Genomic DNA, 24,459 nt, shown 5'->3' with positions numbered 1-24,459 from the left:
TGGCTATTCACACAACACATATCACACACACACACACTCACCTGTGCTTAGACCCATACTACACACACACACACACACACCTACCATCGTGTCCAAACTACTCCAACCCCTAACATAATCTCCAATTACCCCAACCACCACCACCATCTCCAATTACCCCTACACCTACCATTGTGACCAAACTATGTCAGTTCCCACCATCACGCCCAAACTACGTCAGCTCCCACCATCACGCCCAAACTACGTCAGCTCCCACCATCACGCCCAAACTACGTCAGCTCCCACCATCACGCCCAAACTACGTCAGCTCCCACCATCACGCCCAAACTAAGTCAGCTCCCACCATCACGCCCAAACTACGTCAGCTCCCACCATCACGCCCAAACTACGTCAGCTCCCACCATCACGCCCAAATAACGTCAGCTCGCACCATCACGCCCAAACTACGTCAGCTCCCACCATCACGCCCAAACTACATCAGCTCCCACCATCACGCCCAAACTAAGTCAGCTCCCACCATCACGCCCAAACTACGTCAGCTCCCACCATCACGCCCAAAGAACATCAGCTCCCACCATCGCGCCCAAACTACGTCAGCTCCCACCATCACGCCCAAACTACGTCAGCTCCCACCATCACGCCCAAACTACATCAGCTCCCACCATCACGCCCAAATAACGTCAGCTCCCACCATCACGCCCAAACTACGTCAGCTCCCACCATCACGCCCAAACTACGTCAGCTCCCACCATCACGCCCAAACTACGTCAGCTCCCACCATCACGCCCAAACTACGTCAGCTCCCACCATCACGCCCAAACTACATCAGCTCCCACCATCACGCCCAAACAACGTCAGCTCCCACCATCACGCCCAAACTACATCAGCTCCCACCATCACGCCCAAACAACGTCAGCTCCCACCATCACGCCCAAACTACATCAGCTCCCACCATCACGCCCAAACAACGTCAGCTCCCACCATCACGCCCAAACTACATCAGCTCCCACCATCACGCCCAAACAACGTCAGCTCCCACCATCACGCCCAAACTACGTCAGCTCCCACCATCACGCCCAAACTACGTCAGCTCCCACCATCACGCCCAAACTACGTCAGCTCCCACCATCACACCCAAACTACATCAACTCCCACCATCACACCCAAACTACATCAGATCATGCCCAAACTACATCAGCTCCCACCATCACACCCAAACTACATCAGATCACACCCAAACTACGTTCTGTTGCCAAGTAAAAACCCTTCCAGTGCACAGATATTTCAACAAATGTAATTTCAGATGTGCCGGATATGTAAATAATTTGCAAAAATAAAACATTTAGGTCGAGCTTGTTAGTTTGGTATAATACAGTTGCATGACTGACATTGGTAGCTGGTGGATTAGCAAGCTAGTTATGTTAATTAGTTTGAGACTAAGTGAAACATTTCTACCATCCTGCATGATTTTTTACCTTCATGGATAAATGAGGCTGGATATGGCCACCATATCTCTTACCAAGAAAGCCAAGCATAACCCAAAAAGTAAGAAATACAGCTGCATTTGTGTAGATGTGAAACGATTGATTAAATTCTCATAATCAACAGAAACAAAACGTTTTGTGGTGGGTTAAGTGGGCCGCCACTTGTAACCGAGTCCATAAATATATGCCTGGCAGACCAAGTTGAGCCTTGTGTTGAGGTTGAAGACACTGAAACACACACAGTTGGAAACTCTGCTCCATTCTTTATTCTAGATTGAGTATGTCAGGGTCGTGAGAAGAGCCACCTTCCCAATGTCCCTGGCAGCAGGACTCTACAGGGTTAATGCTCACCAGCAGGGGGCAGCGTGTTAGGGCAGCACAAAGTGCAGGTTACTACAAGGAGGGTCACCTGAGATTAGGAAGACCAGGTTTATGTGCATATGCGAGGAGATCAGAGAATGAACAAGACAGAAGAAAGTGAAATAGCACGAGAAGAAGGATAAAGACGTACTTTAGCATCTATGATGCTAGTAGCACTGCTAGTAATGGGGAAGACGGATTCAAATGATGTCAAATGTTCTCCATGGCATCAGCTTCCTTTATGACATCACTGGCCTCATTAATGACATCACTGCTCGCAGTCCTCTACTCGTTCAGTCCAACGTGGTTGGAACAAAGGTATACAGGGATGGAGATATCTAGTGTCTCTCATCTCTCTGAACAGTCTCTGGAGTCTGTTCACACATTCAGCAGTCCAACTGTTTCTTCTATGTTGGTCTCGATGGCCCAGAGCGAGTCTTCAGCCTAAAGAAAGGACCGGGCGATTAGCAGATGTTGCCTGCAGAATATAATGCCCATGTCTCAACATGGGGACCCAACTTAGGGAACCGAATAATAACAAGCAGTTAAGATTAAACAGCAATCAGAATAATGTATGAATGCAAAATCTGGGTCTGTAGTAGTGTGTGTAAATGTTTATGTGCAGGGTGTGTGCATATGTTTATATACTTTAGGGTGTCTTTTGAAGTGTGTGCATCATACAGAGAGAGAAAGAGAGAGAGAGAGCGATAGAGAGAGATGTACCGGAGTGTTTTGTCTGAGCTGCTGTGTTTGCTGCTTGACTGTGTGCAGCTCTTAAACTGGGCTTCCAGTCTGGAGTAGATACCGCCTGCAAGCTGGACACACACATCAAAGAACAAACAATAGCCACACACACAGTATATTAGGTATTACATAACGTGTATACTTGCTATAAGAAGAATATGTATTATATGTACACAGACACAACAGTGAAGGTGGCTCTTCTCTACCTCTTTAGTGTCTTTGGACTTGCTCTGCTCTAAGTCACCAAAACGCATTTTGGTGAGATGGTCAATAATGTCCACCATTCTCCTCTGGTCTGTAGGGAGCCAAGGAAAAGAAGATATTTAGAGTCACACACACGGTCTGGAGGATAGGGGCGGGGTCTATAGCATGGGGGCGGAGTCTGTGGGATGGAGACGGGGTGTGTAGGACAAGAGAGGGGTGTATGGGATAGGGGAGGGGTGTGTGGGATGGGGAGGGGCGTGTAGGATAGAGGAGGAGTCTGTGGGTTGGGGCGGGGTTTGTTGTGTAGGTACAGGGTCTGTGGGATGGTCTGGGCAGGCGTGGTAGCTACTGGGTTAGAAGATAAGTGCGTATTCTGGACATATACCTTCCTCCCTTTGAGCGTCCTGGTTAAACCTCATTGAGCGAGTGCTGTCCCATTTACTCATCTGCACACTTACTCTGAGGGGTGAGACAGAAAGAGAGACAGACAGACAAAAAGAAGAACAAGACTACAGTTTAGAGGTTGCGGCGGTTGAACTCAGTCAGGTTACTGACTTGCGATCCATAAGTAATTACTTTAATACTAACGGCCATAACTGATAAAAGGAGACATAAACACTTGAGGAGAAGACAGAAGAAAGACGTACGTGAAAGGGGTGGAGTCTCGTGAAGGAACCTGCAAAGCGGCAAAGACGTGAGTTAGAGCAGCTCTCTGATCTGCGGTGCTGAGGTGAAGCAGTCGTGCCCTCACCTTGTCTATGGTCTTCTCTCTGCTCTGTATGCTCGGGGAAGACACCTGTCTTCTCAATAGTTTGCCTGATTTTTTTGTCTTCTTTGCCACTGTGCATAAAGAACCTAATGTCAGTTCTTAAAGTTTACATTCAAGATCAGGACACTTTAAACTGTACTTGGCTGCCACCTTCAGGTCAAAGGCTGTCACTACAGCTTGAAGTTCACATATATGAAGAATTGTTTTATTATAGGTCTACAGAACTACAGAATAACTTCAGAATCAGTCAACCTTGTTTCTTTGAAGGATCTTCTTCATCTCCAACTTCATCCTCTGTAACCTCTGACCCTGTGGTATACTCTTCATCCTCAGACAGGAGAGACTGCTGTCTCTGAGAAAGGTCAAAGGCCGTTGAGAATGAGACGAACAGTACATGTGCTAGAATTCAACACTCGGTCTGGTTTGAGAGTGTGAGACGTGAGTGTGTTGGGTGTGACTGAATGTGAATGTGTATGCGTGTGGCTGTATGAGTGCATGCATATGTGTGTGCACGTGTGTGTGTGTGTGTGTGTGTGTGTTCTCACCAGCTGAAGACTCCAGTTCTTTAACAGTGAAAACTGAAACAGACCATGTGATGGGGACACACGTTAATGGATACATTATTTTTCAGATGCCTCTTTTTTGATTCCAGAACTTTTTTTGTTTCCAGACCTTTTTGATTGCAGGACATTTTTGAACTCGAATGTTTCGTTCATAAGTACACAAGCTAAAAAAAAAAACATCAATGCGATAAAGCTGTCTCCAGCAACCGTGCTGTGGGATCGTGGGTAAGCAAACGTATCGCCTGTGGCCACGTTATGTTGTCATGGTCACTCAAACAGGATCCGTTATTCATCAGAGGATGAGCAGGGTACAGACCCAGCTGCCAGAAGCTGCAGAGAACTGGTGACCTGCAGGATATCTCTAGGAGGTTTCCACCCAATAACCTTTTGAAACAGCAGACCGACTGTGTGTGAAAACAGTGTTTATACTAGCATGGTGTAGCAGGTGAGACTGACAGCAGTGTTTGCTCCGCCTCTTTGAACATTTCGAACTCCAGGCCCCAGCATGATGTCACAGTCCTGCACACGCTCGCCACCTGCAGGCGACTCCACCAAACTGCACAAAAAACACATCACAGCACAGTCACATCCAGCATGGAGTTCAACTCAGTGGAAAGTCATAAATGGAAGTGATATGAACATGGACGCGAACCTCTCGGAGGCTGGAGGGTTGTTCACACACACCACATCCCGATGCAATAACAGGTCATTCAGGATTCGGGTCTGGACAGAGTTCACATTGTCCACACAGTCCCCGCTATCTGGACACACCACGTGGTCTCTTAGCTTACAGCCCTGCAGTTACACACACACACACACACACACACACATACACACACACGCACACACAGAAAATCTCTTGTGACTATAAGCTGATTCAGCATAGCTCTAGCACACTCTGGGCACAAAATACAGTTGTAGGCGGTTCTAGCTTACATGGGGCATGGTGGTGGGGTCGAAGCGAAGAGCCCTCTGGTTGCAGCAGGGATAGAACCCAGTGCCATGCCAACCCCGCTCTGCACCCACACCTGGGAACACCACAGACTGAGGGTGGTACCTGCACTGGGCCAGCTCACAGCAGAGGAACACCTGCAACAGAGCAGCACCTCTATAACTGGAACACCTCTAGAACAGTGGAACATCTCTGTGGAACACCTCTAAAGGAGAAGAACACAAGCAACACAACAGCATCTCTATAACAGGGGAACACCTCTATAGAACACCTCTATGACAGTGGAACACCTCTATAGAACACCCCTATAACAGTGGAAAACCTATAGAACACCTCTATAACAGTGGAACACCTCTATAGAACACATCTATAGAACACCTCTATGACAGTGGAACACCTCTATAGAACACCTCTATAACAGTGGAACACCTCAATAGAACACCTGTATGACAGTGGAACACATCTGTAGAACACCTACAGTATATAACAGTGGAACACCTCTATAGAGCACCTCTATGACAATGGAACATTTCTGTAGAACACCTCTATGACAGTGGAACACCTTTATAGAACACCTCTATAACAGTGGAACACCTCTGTAGAACATCTATATAATAGTGGAGCACCTCTATAGAACACCTATACAACAGTGGAACACATATATAGAACACCACTATGACAGTGGAACACCTCTGTAACAGTGGAACACCTCTATAGAACACCTCTATGACAGTGGAACACCTCTATAGAACACCTCTATGAAAGTGGAACACCTCTGTAGAACACCTCTATAACAGTGGAACACCTCTGTAGAACACCTCTATGACAGTGGAACACCTCTGTAGAACACCTCTATAACAGTGGGACACCTCTGTAGAACACCTCTATAATAGTGGAACACCTCCATAGAACACCTCTATGACAATGGGACACCTCTATAGAACACCTCTATAACAGTGGAACACCTCTATAGAACACCTCTATAACAGTTGAACACCTCTGTGGAACACCTCTATGACAGTTGAACACCTCTGTGGAACACCCCTATAACAGTGGAACACCTCTATAGAACACATCTATGACAGTGGAACACCTCTATACAACACCTCTATAACAGTGGAACACCTCTATGGAACACCTCTATGACAGTTGAACACCTCTGTGGAACACCCCTATAACAGTGGAACACCTCTATAGAACACATCTATGACAGTGGAACACCTCTATACAACACCTCTATAGAACACCTCTATAACAGTGGGTGTTACATTTGTTTTGTTTGTTTTCTTAAACTCTTTCAACTGGACACTCACGGTTGATTCCTCCTTCTTTCCTGCATGTTCTTTGCCCGTGACAAAGAATCCACAAATCATTTCTTCATTCATTCATGTGCCTTCATCACGCTGCCTTCTATTCGCTTTCAAGTTGTAGATTGAGTGCCATTAAGCATCTTTATAACTACGCTAAAGTTCAACATAAGAAATTGTAATTTCATATGTTAGATTTTATTCCATAATAATTGTGGAATAAATACATTATCTTGCTACATATCAATCTAACTTGCAAGCTGGCAAACTGTACACTGGACCAGTATTTGATTTTGAGTGTTAGCATGTTTCTAGTTAAAACTGTTTCTCTTTTTACTGTAAGCACCTGTTCCCCTTTACAGCACGAGTAGATTAGGGTGTGTTTACCTCTCTTAATGCATGTGTTTACATGTATACAGTGTAAGCAGGTCTTACTGTGTTTAGCTGTTTACAATGTGAACAGATGTATATACCTGTTTACAGCATGAACAAGTGAGGACGTTGATGGTTCCCCAGATCCTCCAGTAAACCAGGACCCAGGATTTCAGTTCCTCATACAAGCTATTCAGAAACTCATGGACATCCCAACCTTTATGCCTGAGGTCAGAACAACCAGAAAGTGCACAGCGCACAAATAATATAAATGCGCATTATATATGCACATTTATAATAATATCCAAATATATACACAATCAGACGAAGATGATCAGACACTCAGCTGTGTGTGTACACACTGATCAGATAGCTGCTGTGCTTAGACAACGATCAGACATTTGCTGTGTGTGCAGACGATGGTCAGACATTCAACCTTCATTGGTGTACACAATGGTCACTTATTACTGTGTGTGTGTGTGTCGAAGATGATTAGACACTCGGCGTGCTGTGTGTACAGATGATTATCAGACACACAACACAGCATGAAGTGAAGGAAGGCAACCTAATGTGTGTTTAGACAATGATCAGACAGCTACTGTGTATGTAGACAGTGGCCAGGCAAATGTGTAGATGATGATCAGATGCTCAACCTGCTGTGTGTGTAGACTATATTCCCACGAGAGTCCACATTGAGTTTGCCTGGGACACAGGGAATCTTCCGTTCAGTGTCTTTGGTTAAAAGCTTCTGACAAAGGCCACACCTGGAGGGAGGGGGAGAGGGAGAGGGAAGAAGAGAGATGGAGAGACAGTGAGGGAGGGAGAGAGAGAAGGAGAGAAAGGGAAAGAAATGAGAGAGTGCAATGAGGGTATTAAAATACTTATTGTGCATACGTGTGTGTGTGCGTGTGTGTGTGTGTCCTGTGCTCCTGTGAGGCACCTGTACAGCGTAGCTGCGCTTCCTGGCGAGTCCTGATTCTCATGGTCAGGAACGAACAACTTCTCAATCTTCTTCTGGAACAACTTACTAAAGCAAAACACACACAAAATATTTAGAATATCTAAAGAGAAAAGGTCAAGAAGAACTGCTATGGAACCTTCGTCCATACACGTTTGTGGATCTGTGCTGACCTTTTGAACTTGTCCTTCTTGTCTTTGATGTCGTGGGCCTCGTTGTGTGTGAAGAGTTGGGCGATGCGACACACCAGCGCACTGCTAATGCAGCTCATGTTACACGGCGTGGCCACAACAGCACTCATGTGTTTATGGCAGAACTGAATACACTCCTCCACCTGCAGTCCAGGAACACACACGCACACGCGCACACACACACACACACACACACACACACACACACACACACACACACACACACACACACACACACACACACACACACACACACATTCAGAATTAAGTTCACTGCTTCATGAGTGAGGCAGGACCCCAGCATTTAACCCACAATGCCATCAGACACCCATAGACCAGCACCCATAGACCAGCACCCACATACTGTGAGGTTCACACAGCAGGTTCAAGCAGCCCACATCACATCTTTCTCTCCATATGTCAGATTTTTCATTCGGATGGCAGCGTGAACAGCAACATTCTGACATTCTCAGTTCGGATTTGGGACATTTTCATGTGCGGCAGAGCGACTCAGTCTGAACATTCGTTATCGGGAGTTCGTGTGACTATCACGACAATCGAGCTCGACATTCCTCATAGTTTTGCGCTGCCATCAAAGAAAGATGGACGGTTAGAGTGACCTCCAACTGTGTATCCAGACAGTGCTCTCTCATGACTACACACACACCACCATCTTTTAAATCTTCCCCCCTTCACCTCATCGCAGTCATGAGTGTCCAAAATCACAGCCAGTCAGCAGGTTGTTCCTGATTAAACTGGTTACCACGTGGAGCGTTACAGTTTTAGTACAAGTATACTGTGAACTAACAAAAAGCCGATATAGACAGAAAATCAGGTTTGGGTCACTTTTGGCTAATGTGTAACCGAAGATAAACCAGAGTTTGATTTTATTCAACAAATCAATAAAATATTTTCAAATAAACAGTTTAGAAACCTAAAGTTCCAACACTGCACATAATGAATAAAAACAGCAGAAACTGTTAGCATCAAGACTGTGGCACTGTGCTAGCATACCTCTGCTAGCATTCATTTCATGGTACCCATTTAATTACTTTATAAAGTTAATTTCACCTAGGTATATTAACCTCAGGTAAAACACTCATAACGGTCGTATCTGGTTGTCTACATACAAACGCATTCATGGCTATATACGGCTTCTATGCACTTTACCTGTGCGTTATAAAGATTACATTAAGTTTTTTTGTTACATGAGATTACATGAGAATTAACTAAAATATTACCGGTTTTGCCAGGTACAGGTATTTGTATAAAACTGGTCATGCAGCAAGCTTTGTACACTAACCACACAGACACACATTCACCTCATTTTCACACTTACTGTCTGTGTATTTATAATGACTGAAGTAATGGTACTTAAAAATTCACACTTACTAAAGTATCCATCTTCAAGAATTCGGATGAGATCAGGATGGAGATGACATTGCTGGGTTCTGAAAATAAACACCATGCACCATGACCACACCACATCACAAACACACAAAACCAACGTGACACCATTAAACATCATACACCATGACCAAACCACACCACAAACACACAACACCAACGTGACACCATTAAACATCATACACCATGACCAAACCACACCACAAACACACAACACCAACGTGACACCATTAAACATCATACACCATGACCAAACCACACCACAAACACACAACACCAACGTGACACCATTAAACATCATACACCAGGGGTGGCCAACCCGCGGCTCGCGAGCCGCATGCGGCTCTTTGCCTGGTTTCATGCGGCTCCCCAGCCGGTCCGCGGGCTCACCTGCACAAACGGGGCGACACACTGCTACATTTTCGTGGTGCGCGGTTAGTTTACAAGCCTAGTGAGCCGCTAATACTTTTTAAACCGGCGTAGTGGAAAACACGCATTTGACTGTCTTCACAGCTAATAATTTACACTCGTCAAACCCCCCCGCTCAACAGATTACACTCGCCCATGTACGATGTGGCTCTTTGCCGTAACACTGTAAGAAAAGTGGCTCTTGGTCTATGACGGGTTGGCCACCCCTGTCATACACCATGACCAAACCACACCACAAACACACAACACCAACGTGACACCATTAAACATCATACACCATGACCAAACCACACCACAAACACACAACACCAACGTTACACCATTAAACATCATACACCATGACCAAACCACACCACAAACACACAACACCAACGTGACACCATTAAACATCATACACCATGACCAAACCACACCACAAACACACAACACCAACGTTACACCATTAAACATCATACACCATGACCAAACCACACCACAAACACACAACACCAACGTGACACCATTAAACATCATACACCATGACCAAACCACACCACAAACACACAACACCAACGTGACACCATTAAACATCATACACCATGACCAAACCACACCACAAACACACAACACCAACGTTACACCATTAAACACCATACACCATGACCAAACCACACCACAAACACACAACACCAACGTTACACCATTAAACATCATACACCATGACCAAACCACACCACAAACACCACATCCACATGATTCAACACCACATACCACGACCAAACCACATCACAAACACTTACACAATAGCGTTCAACACTACACTCAATGTCTAAACCACATTACACCCACCAAACCCACACGATTTAACACCACACACTCAGAACCACTGTCACTGTAATGAGTTCTAATCTTATAGGCTCACACACACACACACACACACACACACACACACACACACACACACACACACACACACACACACACACTGACCCAGCTTGGGTCTTTCGACGTGCTTCCCAGGTTCAGGTTCCTCACAGTTTCTCTTCACGTAACTCATTAGCCAATCAAAGATCTGGATGTCGCAGTGCACAGAGATGTCCACCTCCTCCCACCGCTGGGCGTCCATAGACAGGTACTCTGAGAAGTAGCGCATCTCCTTCACCAGCAGGTGGCGTGGACATTCAAAATCCTGCTTCAGGTTCTTGGCTTCGTCACAAACGTGGATCACCATGGTAGGACTGAGAGAAAAGACCCAAGGTCAGCAGGTAAACCACTGATAACGCCAGTGACATAAACCAGTGGTATTACCCGTGATAATAACATTGATATTACCAGTGATATTACTAGGGAATTAAATCTGATATTACATGTGATAACAATGGTCACATTACCAGTGACATAAACCAGTGATACTGCCAGCGAAATAAACCAGTGATATTGCCAGTGATATAAATCAGTTCTATTATCAGTTATATAAATCAGTGATACCATCAGTGTTATTACCAGTGACCATAATTTTGGTTGTAATATTTTCTCTCAGGGATGTTTAAGCCAGTTATATCTACGGTTTCAGTATTTTAGTGCAGTGGGACCCACCAAGTTAGCACTATTATGGGAAAAACTGTAAAGCACTGTAATAAACAGCCCAGTACATGCTGTAATAACCAGCTCAATATATACTGTAATAAACAGCCCGGCACATGCTGTAATAAACAGCTCAATATATACTGTAATAAACAGCCCAGTACATACTGTAATAAAAAGATCAGTACATACTGTAATAATTATACTAGACTGCTAACCAGCTCTGATACTGGAGGCCCACCATCAGTGTACAGTTAGGCTGTCACTTCCCCAAGTGCAGGGTTGGCACTAAACTCTGCAGGGTGGCAAGACTCTAGGAGCAGGTGTGGCTACCACTCCAGTGAGAGTGAAGATTCACCTTTTCCCACCATCTTCTTTGTCTCTGCCCTCTGTAGCTGCCGTGCCCTCCGTGTCAGGCCTGACTCCTCTCTCTGCGTGGGTCACAGTCACTCCTGGAGAGCACCAGAAACAGCAGGCACTGAACCCTGTCTGAAACACTTCACCGATCGCAGTAACCGCACCACACACTGTCCCCTTGGTCCGAACTAACACCCACACGGGGCAGCTAATCAAAGTCCATGGGAATGTGAATCTGCGCATGCTGAATCAGGTGTTGTTCTCGAACAGAAACGACATTGAAAAATGCAACGACATGGGCCATGCAACACTGAGGAAACATGTCAGGCAGGAAAGCTGACTAAAGGACTAAAATCACTCCTCCGATTGGTTCCCCTGCTTATTGTGAATTAAAGAAAAGCGTGGTTTCCAAATCCCACTCTATTGACTTACCTGATACAGAGAGGATGCTCTGATTGGTCCGTGGATCACCCGTCTCTCCCGTGAGGTCCAAGAGGGTGGATCTGATGTAAGCGGAGAGTGTTTCAGACGCAGAGCCGCTAGTCACCATATTACACTGATCATCCACTAGAGGGAGACTCCCCGCGCTCTTCAGCTCATCAAACCTGCGTGAACACTGACCACCACATGACATTAACAGTGCCAGCACGTCCATATGAGATGTCAGTGATGACATCCGATCCAAAATGGTCTCATATGTGGTGTATACTGTATTTCTCACATCCTACACTAATGATTGGTGCTCCAGTATCTCAGGAGAATCGGGTAGAGCATGGCAAATCTGTAAGCTGCTGTAAACGGTCATAACCATTTAGAACGGTGGTCTATACCCTTCAGAACAGGTACTCAGCTGGTGACACTGACATTGCTTCTATCTAAGGTAGAGCAGTTGTGCCTATATGTAGTTAATTTGAATTTTTATACATAGAAAATGGGAACAAGTAGTTTGTGGTCATATCATCAGCACATCTGAGGACACAGTCATGTGTTCATGTACTTTAGGAGAGCTTCAAGGACTTCTACAGCCTCTAAACAGCAATGACAGACAGCACAGACATGGGGAAATAACATTGCTAATGCATGAGACATGAAACTTTATAAAATCCACTAATAAATAAAATTAATACAATAAGTGACCCTCACTTGCTTGAACACCACACAGAAGGTGATCTATTAACAGTTCACCCTACCAAAAGTCCCAACCTTAAAACACCATAAGAGCAATATTACAGCAGACCTCAGCACCAGCAGGCTCAGCTTAATTACCTCTTTTGGGGTAAATCCAGGGACGAGTCTGGCGACGTTGTCCCAGTTGATGGGCTGCTGGACCGCCCAGAGCGAGCTCAGAACCATGTCCAGAACCAGCAGGTTGTTGTCGTATGGGAAATTATTGTTGACGGAACACAGTCGGTTCATCATCTGAAACCATAAACGAACCCGTTTTGGTATACGACGTTTTTTTTTTTACAAACATATATATAATTCAGATTTTAACAACAGCACACAGGAGAAAACACGTTGCAGAACACACAATGATCTGTACCTCCGTACATGTTCACGTGGTGGCAGGAATATTCTCATAAATATCATCTTAATAAATATGAACTAACATTTATTTGTGCATTATACGTGGATAAATACAGTGTCCGTGCTGTGAGCGGACACCGAGACACATCAACACACATCAAGGCGGATTGTGGAGCAGTCTCACGGTCATTCGGGTGTCTCCTCCCGGTAGCCCCGCTCTCCTGACCCGGTGTCCCCGGGACAGCTGCGCCGCGGCCGGCCTGCCTGAAAGTTTGCCAGCCGGGCGAGTCGTCCTAGCTTGCGTCCTGTCGATAACGTTAGAGAGCCGTTCAAACGACGGTCCGTCGGACGTATTTTCCGTCCTTATCCGTTATAATAGCTCCGTTCGCTGTGTTCGTCTCCCGTTACCGACGGCCGGTGGTCGGGGTTAGTGCCTCTCGCCACATCGATAGATGCGCGGCTCCTCCCACCCTGCTGCGTGTTTGACGGACGGCCGGGGAAACCAATCAGCTGTGGCCAAAATGAAGACTCCCGTCTAGACGTGGTAACAAACTGACCAATGACAGCGAGCGGCTTTGCTTTGTAGCGCTCAGCCGTTTGTATGTATGCCGCAGTGCAGCAGGTGCGCGAGGGCGTCCTCGTTGCTTGGCGACAGCGACTCGCTACTAGTGATTTATGGTTCATCACCATCATACCAAACGTCAGGCCGCCATTATTTGTGAACGATTTATGTTGTGTGTTTTATAAACTGTTAAAAGCTAAAAAACCGTAAAAACCCGAAAGCTAAAGACCGTTTTACAAACTATTAGTAAACGGGGGGCTGAAATGACTGAAAAAATACATGAACAGACATTGATAAATAATTCGTCTTAAAGTACAGTATGTCACAAGTACTATTTTTCATGCATTTCCTAATTAGGACTAAAATGTAATAAAAAAAGATAAAAGTTTAAATTGTGAAAATATTTTACTGTCAAAATGTTTATATTTACATAACTGCATGTGTTAATGATTATACAAAGAGAGTACAGACAAATCCGTAACACAAGACAGTTAAGTAAGCGATTAATGAGGAGTATGATGAGATTGGGCACAGTGCAGCAGGCCAGTGGGACGTCCACTTCACCCTAGCTGATCTCAACAATACTGCTCAAAAACGTAACATTGCACACCTAGCATTTTAAATATGATTTTGTCAATTACATTCAAAGAAATGCAGTCGATTGAACCCAATAAAGGAACAAATCTCTTAATTACTATGCTTTTTAACCCTAGGCTGATGTTGAACAAAAGGACCTGAAAAAACTAATGTGTTATTTAAAATAATCAAAATTAAGGTTAGCAAACATGTAACAAACATATTTGCCCTTTTTTCTAATATATATTTTTTAAAGGACAGATATTAGAACACAGAACAAACCGGTTCTACCAACCGTATCAGTCAAACGGATTTACCAAATAACCAAATTGCGTTTTGAGGGGGAAAAGTCTATTGCTCCAAGGCAAGCCCTGCAAATGATCCGGTTCCTTCTGAAGCCGTAATCAGCATCTGAAAGGGAGCTGATCCCGGTTTCTGCAACACACAATGGGACAGCATCCATACATGTGATGGTTTTCAACACACAATGGGACAGCATCCATACATGTGATGGTTTTCAACACACAATGGGACAGCATCCATACATGTGATGGTTTTCAACACACAGTAGGACAGCATCCATACATGTGATGGTTTTCAACACACGATGGGACAGCATCCATAGATGTGATGGTTTTCAACACACAGTAGGACAGCATCCATACATGTGATGGTTTTCAACACACGATGGGACAGCATCCATAGATGTGATGGTTTTCAACACACAGTAGGACAGCATCCATACATGTGATGGTTTTCAACACACGATGGGACAGCATCCATAGATGTGATGGTTTTCAACACACAGTAGGACAGCATCCATACATGTGATGGTTTTCAACACACGATGGGACAGCATCCATAGATGTGATGGTTTTCAACACACAGTAGGACAGCATCCATACATGTGATGGTTTTCAACACACAGTAGGACAGCATCCATACATGTGATGATCTTCCCTTCTTTGCAACTGCACGCGAGACATGTAGACAATTAAAGCAATTCCATATCAAATGTCTCTTTATGAGACATACACTGCACTACTCAATTCATTAAGAGATCATCTTTAATCCAACACAGCCCATTTTAAGCCAAGACTATAGTTTATAAATTGAGTGGGGTACTGTCTGAAGCATTGAAAATATTCCAATTATAGCTTTACAGATAGCTTCTAAGTGCAGAGATGTCCCCCAAGACCTTGATGTCATGGGGTTTGCTCTGTAAGGGACGGCACACCCTTCACATAATGTCCAAGCCCTTGAGAGCACTACCACACGCCCTGTATCTCCCCCAGACACATGCAGTCACAGGTGCAGAGATTCCCTCCCTCTCTTTCCTCACATATAATCAAACACCTGCCCCCTTTGCTCACACTCACAAATCAACCCTCTCAGTCCCCAGTGCAGCGTTTGTAGCTGTGGTGTTTGTGGTGACGACTGGGTGGGCGTATGACACTGGCGTTTCCTTATACGCAGCCTCCAGCAGCTCCTCCGGGAAGGGGCGGGTCTCTGATGTTGCCACGCCCCCCGTGTTTGGGTAGGGGCGGGTCTCGGAGGCGGCCACGCCCCCGGCGCCTGTGCTCGAGAGCGAACGCTGCTGTCCCTCCTGGAGCTGTGGCAGCTCTGGCTCCGCCGGTCTCCTACCACGCCTCTTGCCCAGGATTTTGACGTGGTTAGCGGGGACGAGTCCCACCGCCTGCCCGTCCAAACTGGCCAGCAGCCAGCCGCGAACCCTCGGCTGTTGGTCTAACGGCGGCGAGAGAACCGGACCACCCACACGGGCTCTCAGTGCACAAATGACAAATGACTCACCACATAAAGAGCAAAATGTAGCAGAACATTATACGTAATGAAAATTCCAAAGAGCAACTTCTCTGCACTTCATTAGTAAATGCAGACATTGGAAAAAAATTACACTGCCTTACCAAGTATTCTTCATGCTAAAATTTGCAATAACATTGTAAATATTTAATATATGGCATACATAGTATGTAACCTTCTTTAATATTCCTGAAACATATATTACAGTACTGACATAGATTGCTAGCAACAAAAGTAAAGCATGCCTAACAGTTTATACCTGTTCGTTAGGCAAGCACACGGGATGCATGTAGGCATTATAGTGATGGATCAGTGAGACAGCGGGTAATCGATGGCTGTGTGTCATTACCCTTTGGTGCCAGATTGAGCATGTTTCCAGCTTGGAAGGAGATCTCCTCCTCAGAAGCAGCAGTGAAGTCGTACTCGGCTTTGGCCACCACGTGGTCATCTTCCCCATTAGCCCAGTTAGTGCCTGGACACAGAGCAGTCAGTCAGGGTGGACACGCCTACGTAACCACACAGAAGGAGACGGGCTAAAACATCACACAGGAGATGCCCTAAAACAAACATGTCCTGTGTGGATGAAACCCTCATGTTACACATAATGGAGATCCATATACAGTCAAATTAAAACAGACAGTCTGCACCAACTTCTTATTAAGTGTTGCAAATTCAATGTTCTGAAACACACAGCCAACAATCTGCCATTGGTCAGCTACCCACAGACCTCACTGCAATTAAGTAACCCATACTAATCTCACATCACTCAGACTTGTGAGGTGCTGTAATTAGAAAGAGAGAGGGAACGTGGATGGGACACATGGGGAGAGTGAGAGAAAGAGGGAGAGCGAGGGAACAAGAAAGGGATGGGTGGTGAAAGAGAAGAAGAGGGAGAGAGGAAGGTAGAGAGAGAGAGTGAGTGAGTGAGAGAGGAAGAAGAGGACGAGGAGAGGGGAGAAAAGGGAGAGGAAGAAGGAGTGTGTGAGGGAGAGATGTATGAAGAACACAAAGGAAGCATGGAGAAGGAATGGGAGACGGGTGGAGAGATGGAGGGATGTGACACATGACGGCCACTCACCTCTCTCCTCTACTCCTTCCTCAGCTCTGAGTAGTTTCCAGATCAGGTACGGCCCTCCAAACACCACGGCGAGAAACAAAAAGATGGGCCAGGACTTGACTCTGGCCTCCGCCCCTCCTGCCGACCCGGGTCCCGACGCCGGCACCACGGAGCCCTCGGCCACGCTGTCGGCCCACAGGTCCTCCGCGTTGGCCTGGGTGCGCACGCCCAGAGCCCTCTGCAGACGGCGGTAGAGGTAGCGGAGCGTGCGCACCAGGGCGAAGGCCGACAGCACCTTGGAGAAGTGAACCCGCAGGCGGGAGAAGTGGTTGGCCACGTCCAGCACGGCGCGGAAGCTGTTGTAGACGGCGGAGAAGGTGGCGTCCAGCATCATGCTGACCGAGGCGAAGGCGTGGACGATGCTCTCCACGGACTGGAAGGCCCCTCGGCTGCTCTCCTCCGCGTGCCGCACGAAGCGGCTGGGGGGCACGTCCTCCGCGTGCGGCCGGCCGTAGCCCAGGCCGTAACCGCCGTAGCCGCCGTAGCTGTACGGGCTGTACCCTCCGTACATGGAGCTGCCGAACGTGCCGTAGGAGGAGGGGAAGGAGCTGTAGGAGGGCCGGTACGTCTGCTGGACGGGCCGCGGAGGGACGGGGGGCGCCACACGCGTCAGAACCGGAGGAGCCGCCAGAGGCGCTGTACTGAAGTCCGGAGAGCTGAGGGGACATGAATTCATGAGGAGGGGAGTATAGACAGGACTGGCAACACTCCGGCTCATTACAAAAGGACACTCTTATCTGACAAAGTGCACGACAGAGTTCAAAATTATATATAATATAATCTATGGTGCACTACTAAAGGAATTTTCTGAAGAGGGAAAAAAAAAAACATGAAAATATTTTTGGGCCCCTAAAACACAGTGAATACACGGGTTACATATACACAGAAGCCACATACAAAAATGTGTTCGCCTCCAGTCCTGGGGGGTTCCCGCACATGTATATTAGAGCAGGACAATCCCTAAACAGTGATGGTGTCATGGGTGGTATTCCACAAAGCTTATTTAACAAACCTTGAACCTAACCTTGAACCTAACCTTGAACCTAACCTTGAACTCCAAGTCGACTTCACTTGGCATGTCATAGCCAAGGCTGATGGTTCCAGGACGGGAGTATTTCTGACTAACCCTAAACTAGGCCAGCAGTTTTTACCACGTCAACTCCTGCACTTTTGTGGAAGCTCTTGTATTACTTTTGTGTCTAAATATATGCTATATTCTGCATATGCAGACAAATATTTTAAGTTCCAGTGGTGTGAAATATGACACTGTACTATTATTGTCTCTCTCTGTGAATCATTTTATTGGTGCTCCATTGAGGGCCGCTTTTAATTATTAACTTTGAAAGTTGTCCGATTAATGCAAGAGTTTATATTTTTTCTAAAAAACACATTCAGAAGTTGGACAGACCAAAGCAAAGTTTAATGTGCTGGTTCATTTCACCCATGCTGTGTGTTTATTTATTTACATAAATAGCCTACTGGTCTAATTATAGAAGGAGATCATATTGTCCTGTAATCAGTGACAGTAATTATGAACAATGCAACATTACGCACAATATGAATCGTATGTCCATTAAAGCTGCCACAGGCCACAGTATCCTGATCAAATAAATCTGTTGTATTGTGTAACTACTAAAAATAATGTTTTTGATGTGAATCAGAACCTAGATATTTGACTTCAACATTCGGGATGAGTGGCCATTATCACATAATCGTGATGGAGCAAGATAACAGTACAACAGTGGGTTGCAGTACATTTATTAAATGACCATGCATTTAATCAAGCGTCACATTGGTCACCAGATGACATTAACGCTCTGGGAGGATTTCCAGTTCACGTGACTGAGGTGTCATGGGAGTGTGGGTTTCCTTAATAGAGCCACCGATTAAATGGTGCGGAGACTTTTACTGTCCATTACTCTCATTTGTGTTTTATTTTTTATTCTTTGTTAATGAAGACAAAACGGTGTCCATTACATGTTCATTACCAGAAAACACCACAAAGTATGTTATTGCTAGGCACGCTTTTCACATAGACTGATGTACAGTCACCTTGCCAGCGGCAAAAACAGAGATGCCCAAAATCTGATGAGATTTGAGGACTAATCCATAATGTGTGGCTTAAGAATGCTGTTTATATAGATGACTGACTGACTGAAAACACATGTATATGTACAGTGCCCTCCATAATTATTAGCACCCCTGGTTAAGATGTGTTCTTTAGCTTCTTATAAATTGAGTTTTTTTTCTAAATAATATAGGACCATGATGGAAAAAAGAGTAAAATCCAACCTTTAACTCAAGTGCATTTATTCAGTAGGGAAAAAATCCCACATTAAGAAATAATTGTTTAACATCAAATAATGTGTGCCACAATTATTAGCACCCCTGATGTTAATACTTTGTACAACCCCCTTTTGCCAACAAAACAGCATCTAATCTTCTCCTATAATGTTTCACAAGATGGGTGAACACAGAAAGAGGGATCTTCGACCATTCCTCTTTCAATCTCTCTAAATCATCCAGCGACCTGGGTCCTCTCCTCTGCACTCTCCTCTTCAGCTCACCCCACAGGTTTTCAATGGGGTTGAGGTCTGGGGACTGAGATGGCCATGGGAGGAGCTTGATTCTGTGTGTGGTCAACCATTTCTGTGTAGATCTTGCCATATGTTTAGGGTCATTATCTTGCTGAAAGACCCAGTGACGACCCATCTTCAGCTTTCGGGCAGAAGCCACCAGATTTTGTTTTAAAATGTCCTGGTATTTCAAAGCATTCATGATGCCATGCACCCTAACAAGGTTCCCTGGGCCTTTGGAAGAGAAGCAGGCCCACAGCATCACTGATCCTCCCCCATATTTCACAGTGGGCATGAGGTGCTTTTCTGCATACTCAGCTCTTGTGTTACGCCAGACCCACTTACAGCATTTGTTGCCAAAAAGCTCTATCTTTGTTTCATCTGACCAAAGCACATTGTCCCAGTTGAAGTTCCAGTACTGCTTAGCAAACTCCAAACGTTTTCGTTTATGATTGAGAGTGAGAAAAGGTTTTTTCCGTGCATGCCTCCCAAACAGCTTGTTGGCGTGTAGATAGTGCCTGATGGTTGTTTTGGAGACTTCGTGACCCCAAGATGCTACCATTTGTTGCAGTTCTGTAACAGTTAGCTTTGGAGAACTTTTTATTTCTCTTATCATCCTCCTCACTGTGCGTGGTGGCAAAATAAACTTGCGTCCTCGTCCAGACTTGTTTACCACTGTCCCAGTTGTTTTAAACTTCTTAATAATTCCTCTAACAGTAGATATGGACAGGTGTAGGCGAGTGGCTATTTTCTTGTAGCCATTGCCTGACTTGTGAAGGTCAACACACATCTGCCTTACTTGAATGTTCCTTTGTCTTTCCCATGTTGAAGAGAAATGGCCTCTGTGTCATGTCATAATTATACCCCAGGGAAACAAGAAGTTGTAAATTGCTAATTAAATGTTCCTACATACTCTGATTAACTTCGTGAACTACTGTAGAAGTGACAGAAATTCTCTAATTACATTTATTTCCTAAGAATTGTTAGGGGTGCCAATAATTGTGGAACAGGTGATTTTATGAAGAATAATTATTTCTTAGTCAGGGATTTTATTTTCCCCCTTAAACTTCACTTGAGTTAAAGGTTACATTTTTCTACAATTGTCAGTGTAAGAGTATGTTTCCACAATAACAATTTAATTTATTAGAAGCTAAAGAACACATCTTAACCAGGGGTGCCAATAATTATGGAGGGCACTGTATATGTAATGCATGTATATATAATATAATGTATATGTAATGCATGTATATGAGTTTAACTTAGTTTAAGGGTTATGTTTAAGGGAGCAAGAAGTCGTTTTTAGTGATTTTTATTTTTAATAACGTGCAGCTCACATAAGACGCAGAATCAAATAGCTTTGCAGTCCTCAAATGGACCCGTTTAAACTTCAAAGAGCCGGTCCCCAACATGGAGGCCTCCATGTTTAAAAAATGAATCATTAGTTGTGAGTATAATGGTGGTTGCGTAATGTTTAGCACATTTGGTAAGTTGACTTATTGCACCTTTAAGTAGGCCTAAACCCATTACAAAACAGGTTAGCTTCAGAGTAGCAGCTGCTACAGGAACCGACACGCTCTCTTTAATCGTATTAGTTAGGGAAGAAACTGAAAATACCAGGTTTTCACCAACTCTCCAGTTAACACATGCAAGTTAGTTGCTTAACCAGCTGCTGTTGATGTGCAACTCGGTAACAAGTGAACAGTGTAGTGGGTAACAACACTGGGAGTCCCGTGGGAAATAGTGTCCACTACCCTGTCTGGGCAATTGCACCCCGCTATACAAATAAGAGTCCTATGGTAAGAGTCCTATGGTAAGAGTCTTCAGGTAAGAGTCTTCAGGTAAGAGTCTTCAGGTAAGAGTCCTCAGGTAAGAGTCCTCAGGTAAGAGTCCTCAGGTAAGAGTCCTCAGGTAAGAGTCCTCAGGTAAGTATGGTAAGTATGTCCTTAGGTAACACTATATTCGTCCACCATTCTACAATGACCTGGATTATAAACTCAGAGTAATAGCGTCTACAAAACATGTAACCTGCAGTTAAGACATCAGCAAAAGGCGTGGAAACATGTACTCACAAATCGCAGTTCACGTACGACATACAACACGGTAGACGAACAGAAAGTGTTTAAAATAACCGGTGTTGCTCCACACAGCAGAGAAGCGTGTGAGTGATTAAGTACATGTGTGTTCACACACACCTCACACAGGACAGGGACTTTGGCACCTAACCCAGCGAGCTAGTCGGTCTGTTGACGTTTCTCCCCGAAATAAGGCGTGAGGAGACAGAAGTGGAGGGTGTATTATAATAAAACATTAATATTAACTGTGTGTATGATAATAAAACATTAATATTAACGGTGTGTATGATAATAAAACAGTAAGTTTTAACTGTGCGAGCTGTTCTGGTATTAATGAACAAGTCCACGACTCGAGGCCTGTCATCTAACGTCAGACGACTAGCTGAAAAACAAACTTGCTTCTCATAGAATTACGGCAAAAAAACCAATTTGCAGAACTTCATATAAATATAGTACTGACCGATAATGTAGCGGAGCTGTGAGGGTTCCGGGGGGTCTTTCCCAGGGTTTGGGGGGCGGCTGAGACATGGTGTTAGCGCTGTTAGCTAGCTGACACGGGCCGGGGCCGTTCACCTGGAAACGAGCTGCTCGCGCTAGACCAAAGTAGTGGAGTGTCGAGCTCACACGTCGATGAGGACGCGTCACGGCAGACTGTACGGTCTGTGGGTCAAAGTCCTGGTCTGGTTTTGGTCTAAATCAAGTCGCCGTGGCCCGGGTTGTAAGTGTGCATGACAATGTGATTTTAAAAGTAGAGATTATTTTAATATACACCCGCTTTCAGAGAACATTAAATTTATTACCGCTAATATACTAAGATACACTGATCGTGCCTTGTCACAGTGTTGCAGAACTGAATACAATCTGTTAAGCTGGTTAATAGAAGTGTCATTTGTTCACATCGGATCACAGTTGTAAGGGAATTTGTGATTTACTGTCGGTGACCCTCAGACAGAACACACTGACATTCAGTTCACTCCCTTATATGTGTGTCTGCTCCTCAGTTAGAATCTCTCTCTCTCTCTCTCTCTCTCTCTCTCTCTCTTTCTCCTGTCTCTCCCTGTATTCTTTCACTTCCCCTAGACCCAGTCTACTGTACCTCCTCTCCTAATAAGGAGAACACAAATCATACATATGTTTTATTCTTACTCAATTGTGTTAAGACACTTCTTCTTAGTCTTCTTCTTCTTCTGTATTTAACTACATGTATTATTATCATTAAACTCTGGAACTATTTCCAAATACCCGTGTGTTGTGAATCTGTTCTCCTCGTCAGCTACGAAACTCTGAGGGCTGTACAAATTTATAATCCTGTCTATGAACCCTGAAGGCTATGATCTACGTCTAGAGACGATTTCAGAAACCTTAACTGTCTATACAGTTCATGGTTCCGATTGACTGGCAAGCGATGGGGTTTTTTTATTTTTAATCTGGAACGTAGTATATAAATGAACCAAATGCAATCAAGTGTAAAAAAAAACACTTGTAAAGTAACATAAAATCGAAGTAACATAAAATCGTCAATGGAGCATGCCTAAAGAAATGTAATACAATCAGGCGCAGCTCACGGCTGTGAGGATAACCATCATGCCCTTGTTTCGGTCACTAGATGGCGCTATCGTGCCGCATTCAGTGTATTTTATGACGTTTAAATTGATACAGTGAATACACCCAAACTGTATGAATACATACAGTTGATTACACATTTTAAAACATTTGTAACTACATACAACTTCATTTGCAATTAACCGAGTGTGGAAGGTATGAGAGACTCTGATCAGGCTTTAACCACCTACCCAACATTATGACCAAATTACGCTGCGAGCGCAAACGAAGCATATCTGCGCATCCGGGTCTTAGGACAACACTGCTGTTTTTAAGTACACCTGCTTTATGTTGGCTTTATGAGGCTTTGTTTGCAAGCATTCTTTCACGAAGACAAGTTCTTCAGGATGTTTGGGACAGGGAGGAGCAAGTCCAGCTCCTTCACCGCACTCTCTCTATTCCTCTACAAGAGCGCGTGCGATTGTGATTCAGTTCTTCATCTAACTCACGAGTCCGTGGTGAGCAGAAAAACTGCCACGCCTCCTCCCGGAGGGCGTCCTCCTCCGTTGTACGCACGTGATTTGGGTCATTAGTGACTTCATAGCTCTTTAATTGACTTAATCAGATGTGCGAGGTGTGAACTGGAGCAGCGGGAGCGCGCATCTGTGCAGTCCCGTGATCTTCCACTGCTACCCGCCTGTGAGGGACTCACTACAGTCCCACCTGTCCACAGAAAGTCTTTGCTTACATAGCTGATGAGGGACCTTTGTCCTAAAAAACAGCCCTCGTGATGACACAGGAACATTCACTTCTACGTTTTAACTTGAGTACAAGTTGATCGACATTTCATATCTGAATGATTCTTTATTCAGACAAGCAGAGGACTTTGTATCGTCACTGTAGTACATTCATTGTAGAAAACTAAGGAAATATGTTATTATTGAGTTATCTTAGCCATTTATTTTGACTAATGACATGCAATTTTCACATTTAAACATTTAATTAC

General features: G+C 44.8%; 2 protein-coding genes across 5 annotated transcripts; both read right to left on the bottom strand.

The window, feature by feature from the left end:
* Positions 1-1,732: 1,732 nt before the first annotated feature.
* Positions 1,733-14,615, bottom strand: sanbr (SANT and BTB domain regulator of CSR). 4 transcript variants are annotated; one of them, XM_076978208.1, is made up of 21 exons: positions 13,344-14,615; positions 12,927-13,079; positions 12,093-12,276; positions 11,662-11,755; positions 10,710-10,957; positions 9,297-9,355; positions 7,887-8,047; positions 7,696-7,782; positions 7,409-7,519; positions 6,857-6,980; positions 5,061-5,213; positions 4,777-4,919; positions 4,581-4,680; positions 4,107-4,139; positions 3,814-3,913; positions 3,544-3,632; positions 3,440-3,468; positions 3,178-3,251; positions 2,762-2,883; positions 2,568-2,659; positions 1,733-2,288 (listed from the first exon to the last, which is right to left on the bottom strand). In XM_076978208.1, exons 2-21 carry the CDS (start codon positions 13,077-13,079, stop codon positions 2,252-2,254), a joined length of 2,193 nt encoding a protein of 730 aa, XP_076834323.1. In that variant the 5' UTR covers positions 13,344-14,615; the 3' UTR covers positions 1,733-2,251. The 4 variants fall into 4 exon arrangements, with proteins under 4 accessions (XP_076834323.1, XP_076834322.1, XP_076834324.1 ...); XM_076978207.1 differs by having other exon boundaries at positions 13,372-14,615; XM_076978209.1 differs by having other exon boundaries at positions 2,795-2,883; positions 13,372-14,615.
* Positions 14,616-14,763: 148 nt separating this feature from the next.
* Positions 14,764-22,539, bottom strand: pex13 (peroxisomal biogenesis factor 13). Its single transcript, XM_076978211.1, has 4 exons — positions 22,372-22,539; positions 17,225-17,919; positions 16,496-16,618; positions 14,764-16,071 (listed from the first exon to the last, which is right to left on the bottom strand). Exons 1-4 carry the CDS (start codon positions 22,437-22,439, stop codon positions 15,701-15,703), a joined length of 1,257 nt encoding a protein of 418 aa, XP_076834326.1. The 5' UTR covers positions 22,440-22,539; the 3' UTR covers positions 14,764-15,700.
* Positions 22,540-24,459: the final 1,920 nt, after the last annotated feature.

Source organism: Brachyhypopomus gauderio, chromosome 17, assembly GCF_052324685.1.
Source record: "Brachyhypopomus gauderio isolate BG-103 chromosome 17, BGAUD_0.2, whole genome shotgun sequence".
Lineage (NCBI taxonomy): Eukaryota > Metazoa > Chordata > Actinopteri > Gymnotiformes > Hypopomidae > Brachyhypopomus > Brachyhypopomus gauderio.
This window is presented reverse-complemented; position numbering and strand designations above follow the sequence as displayed.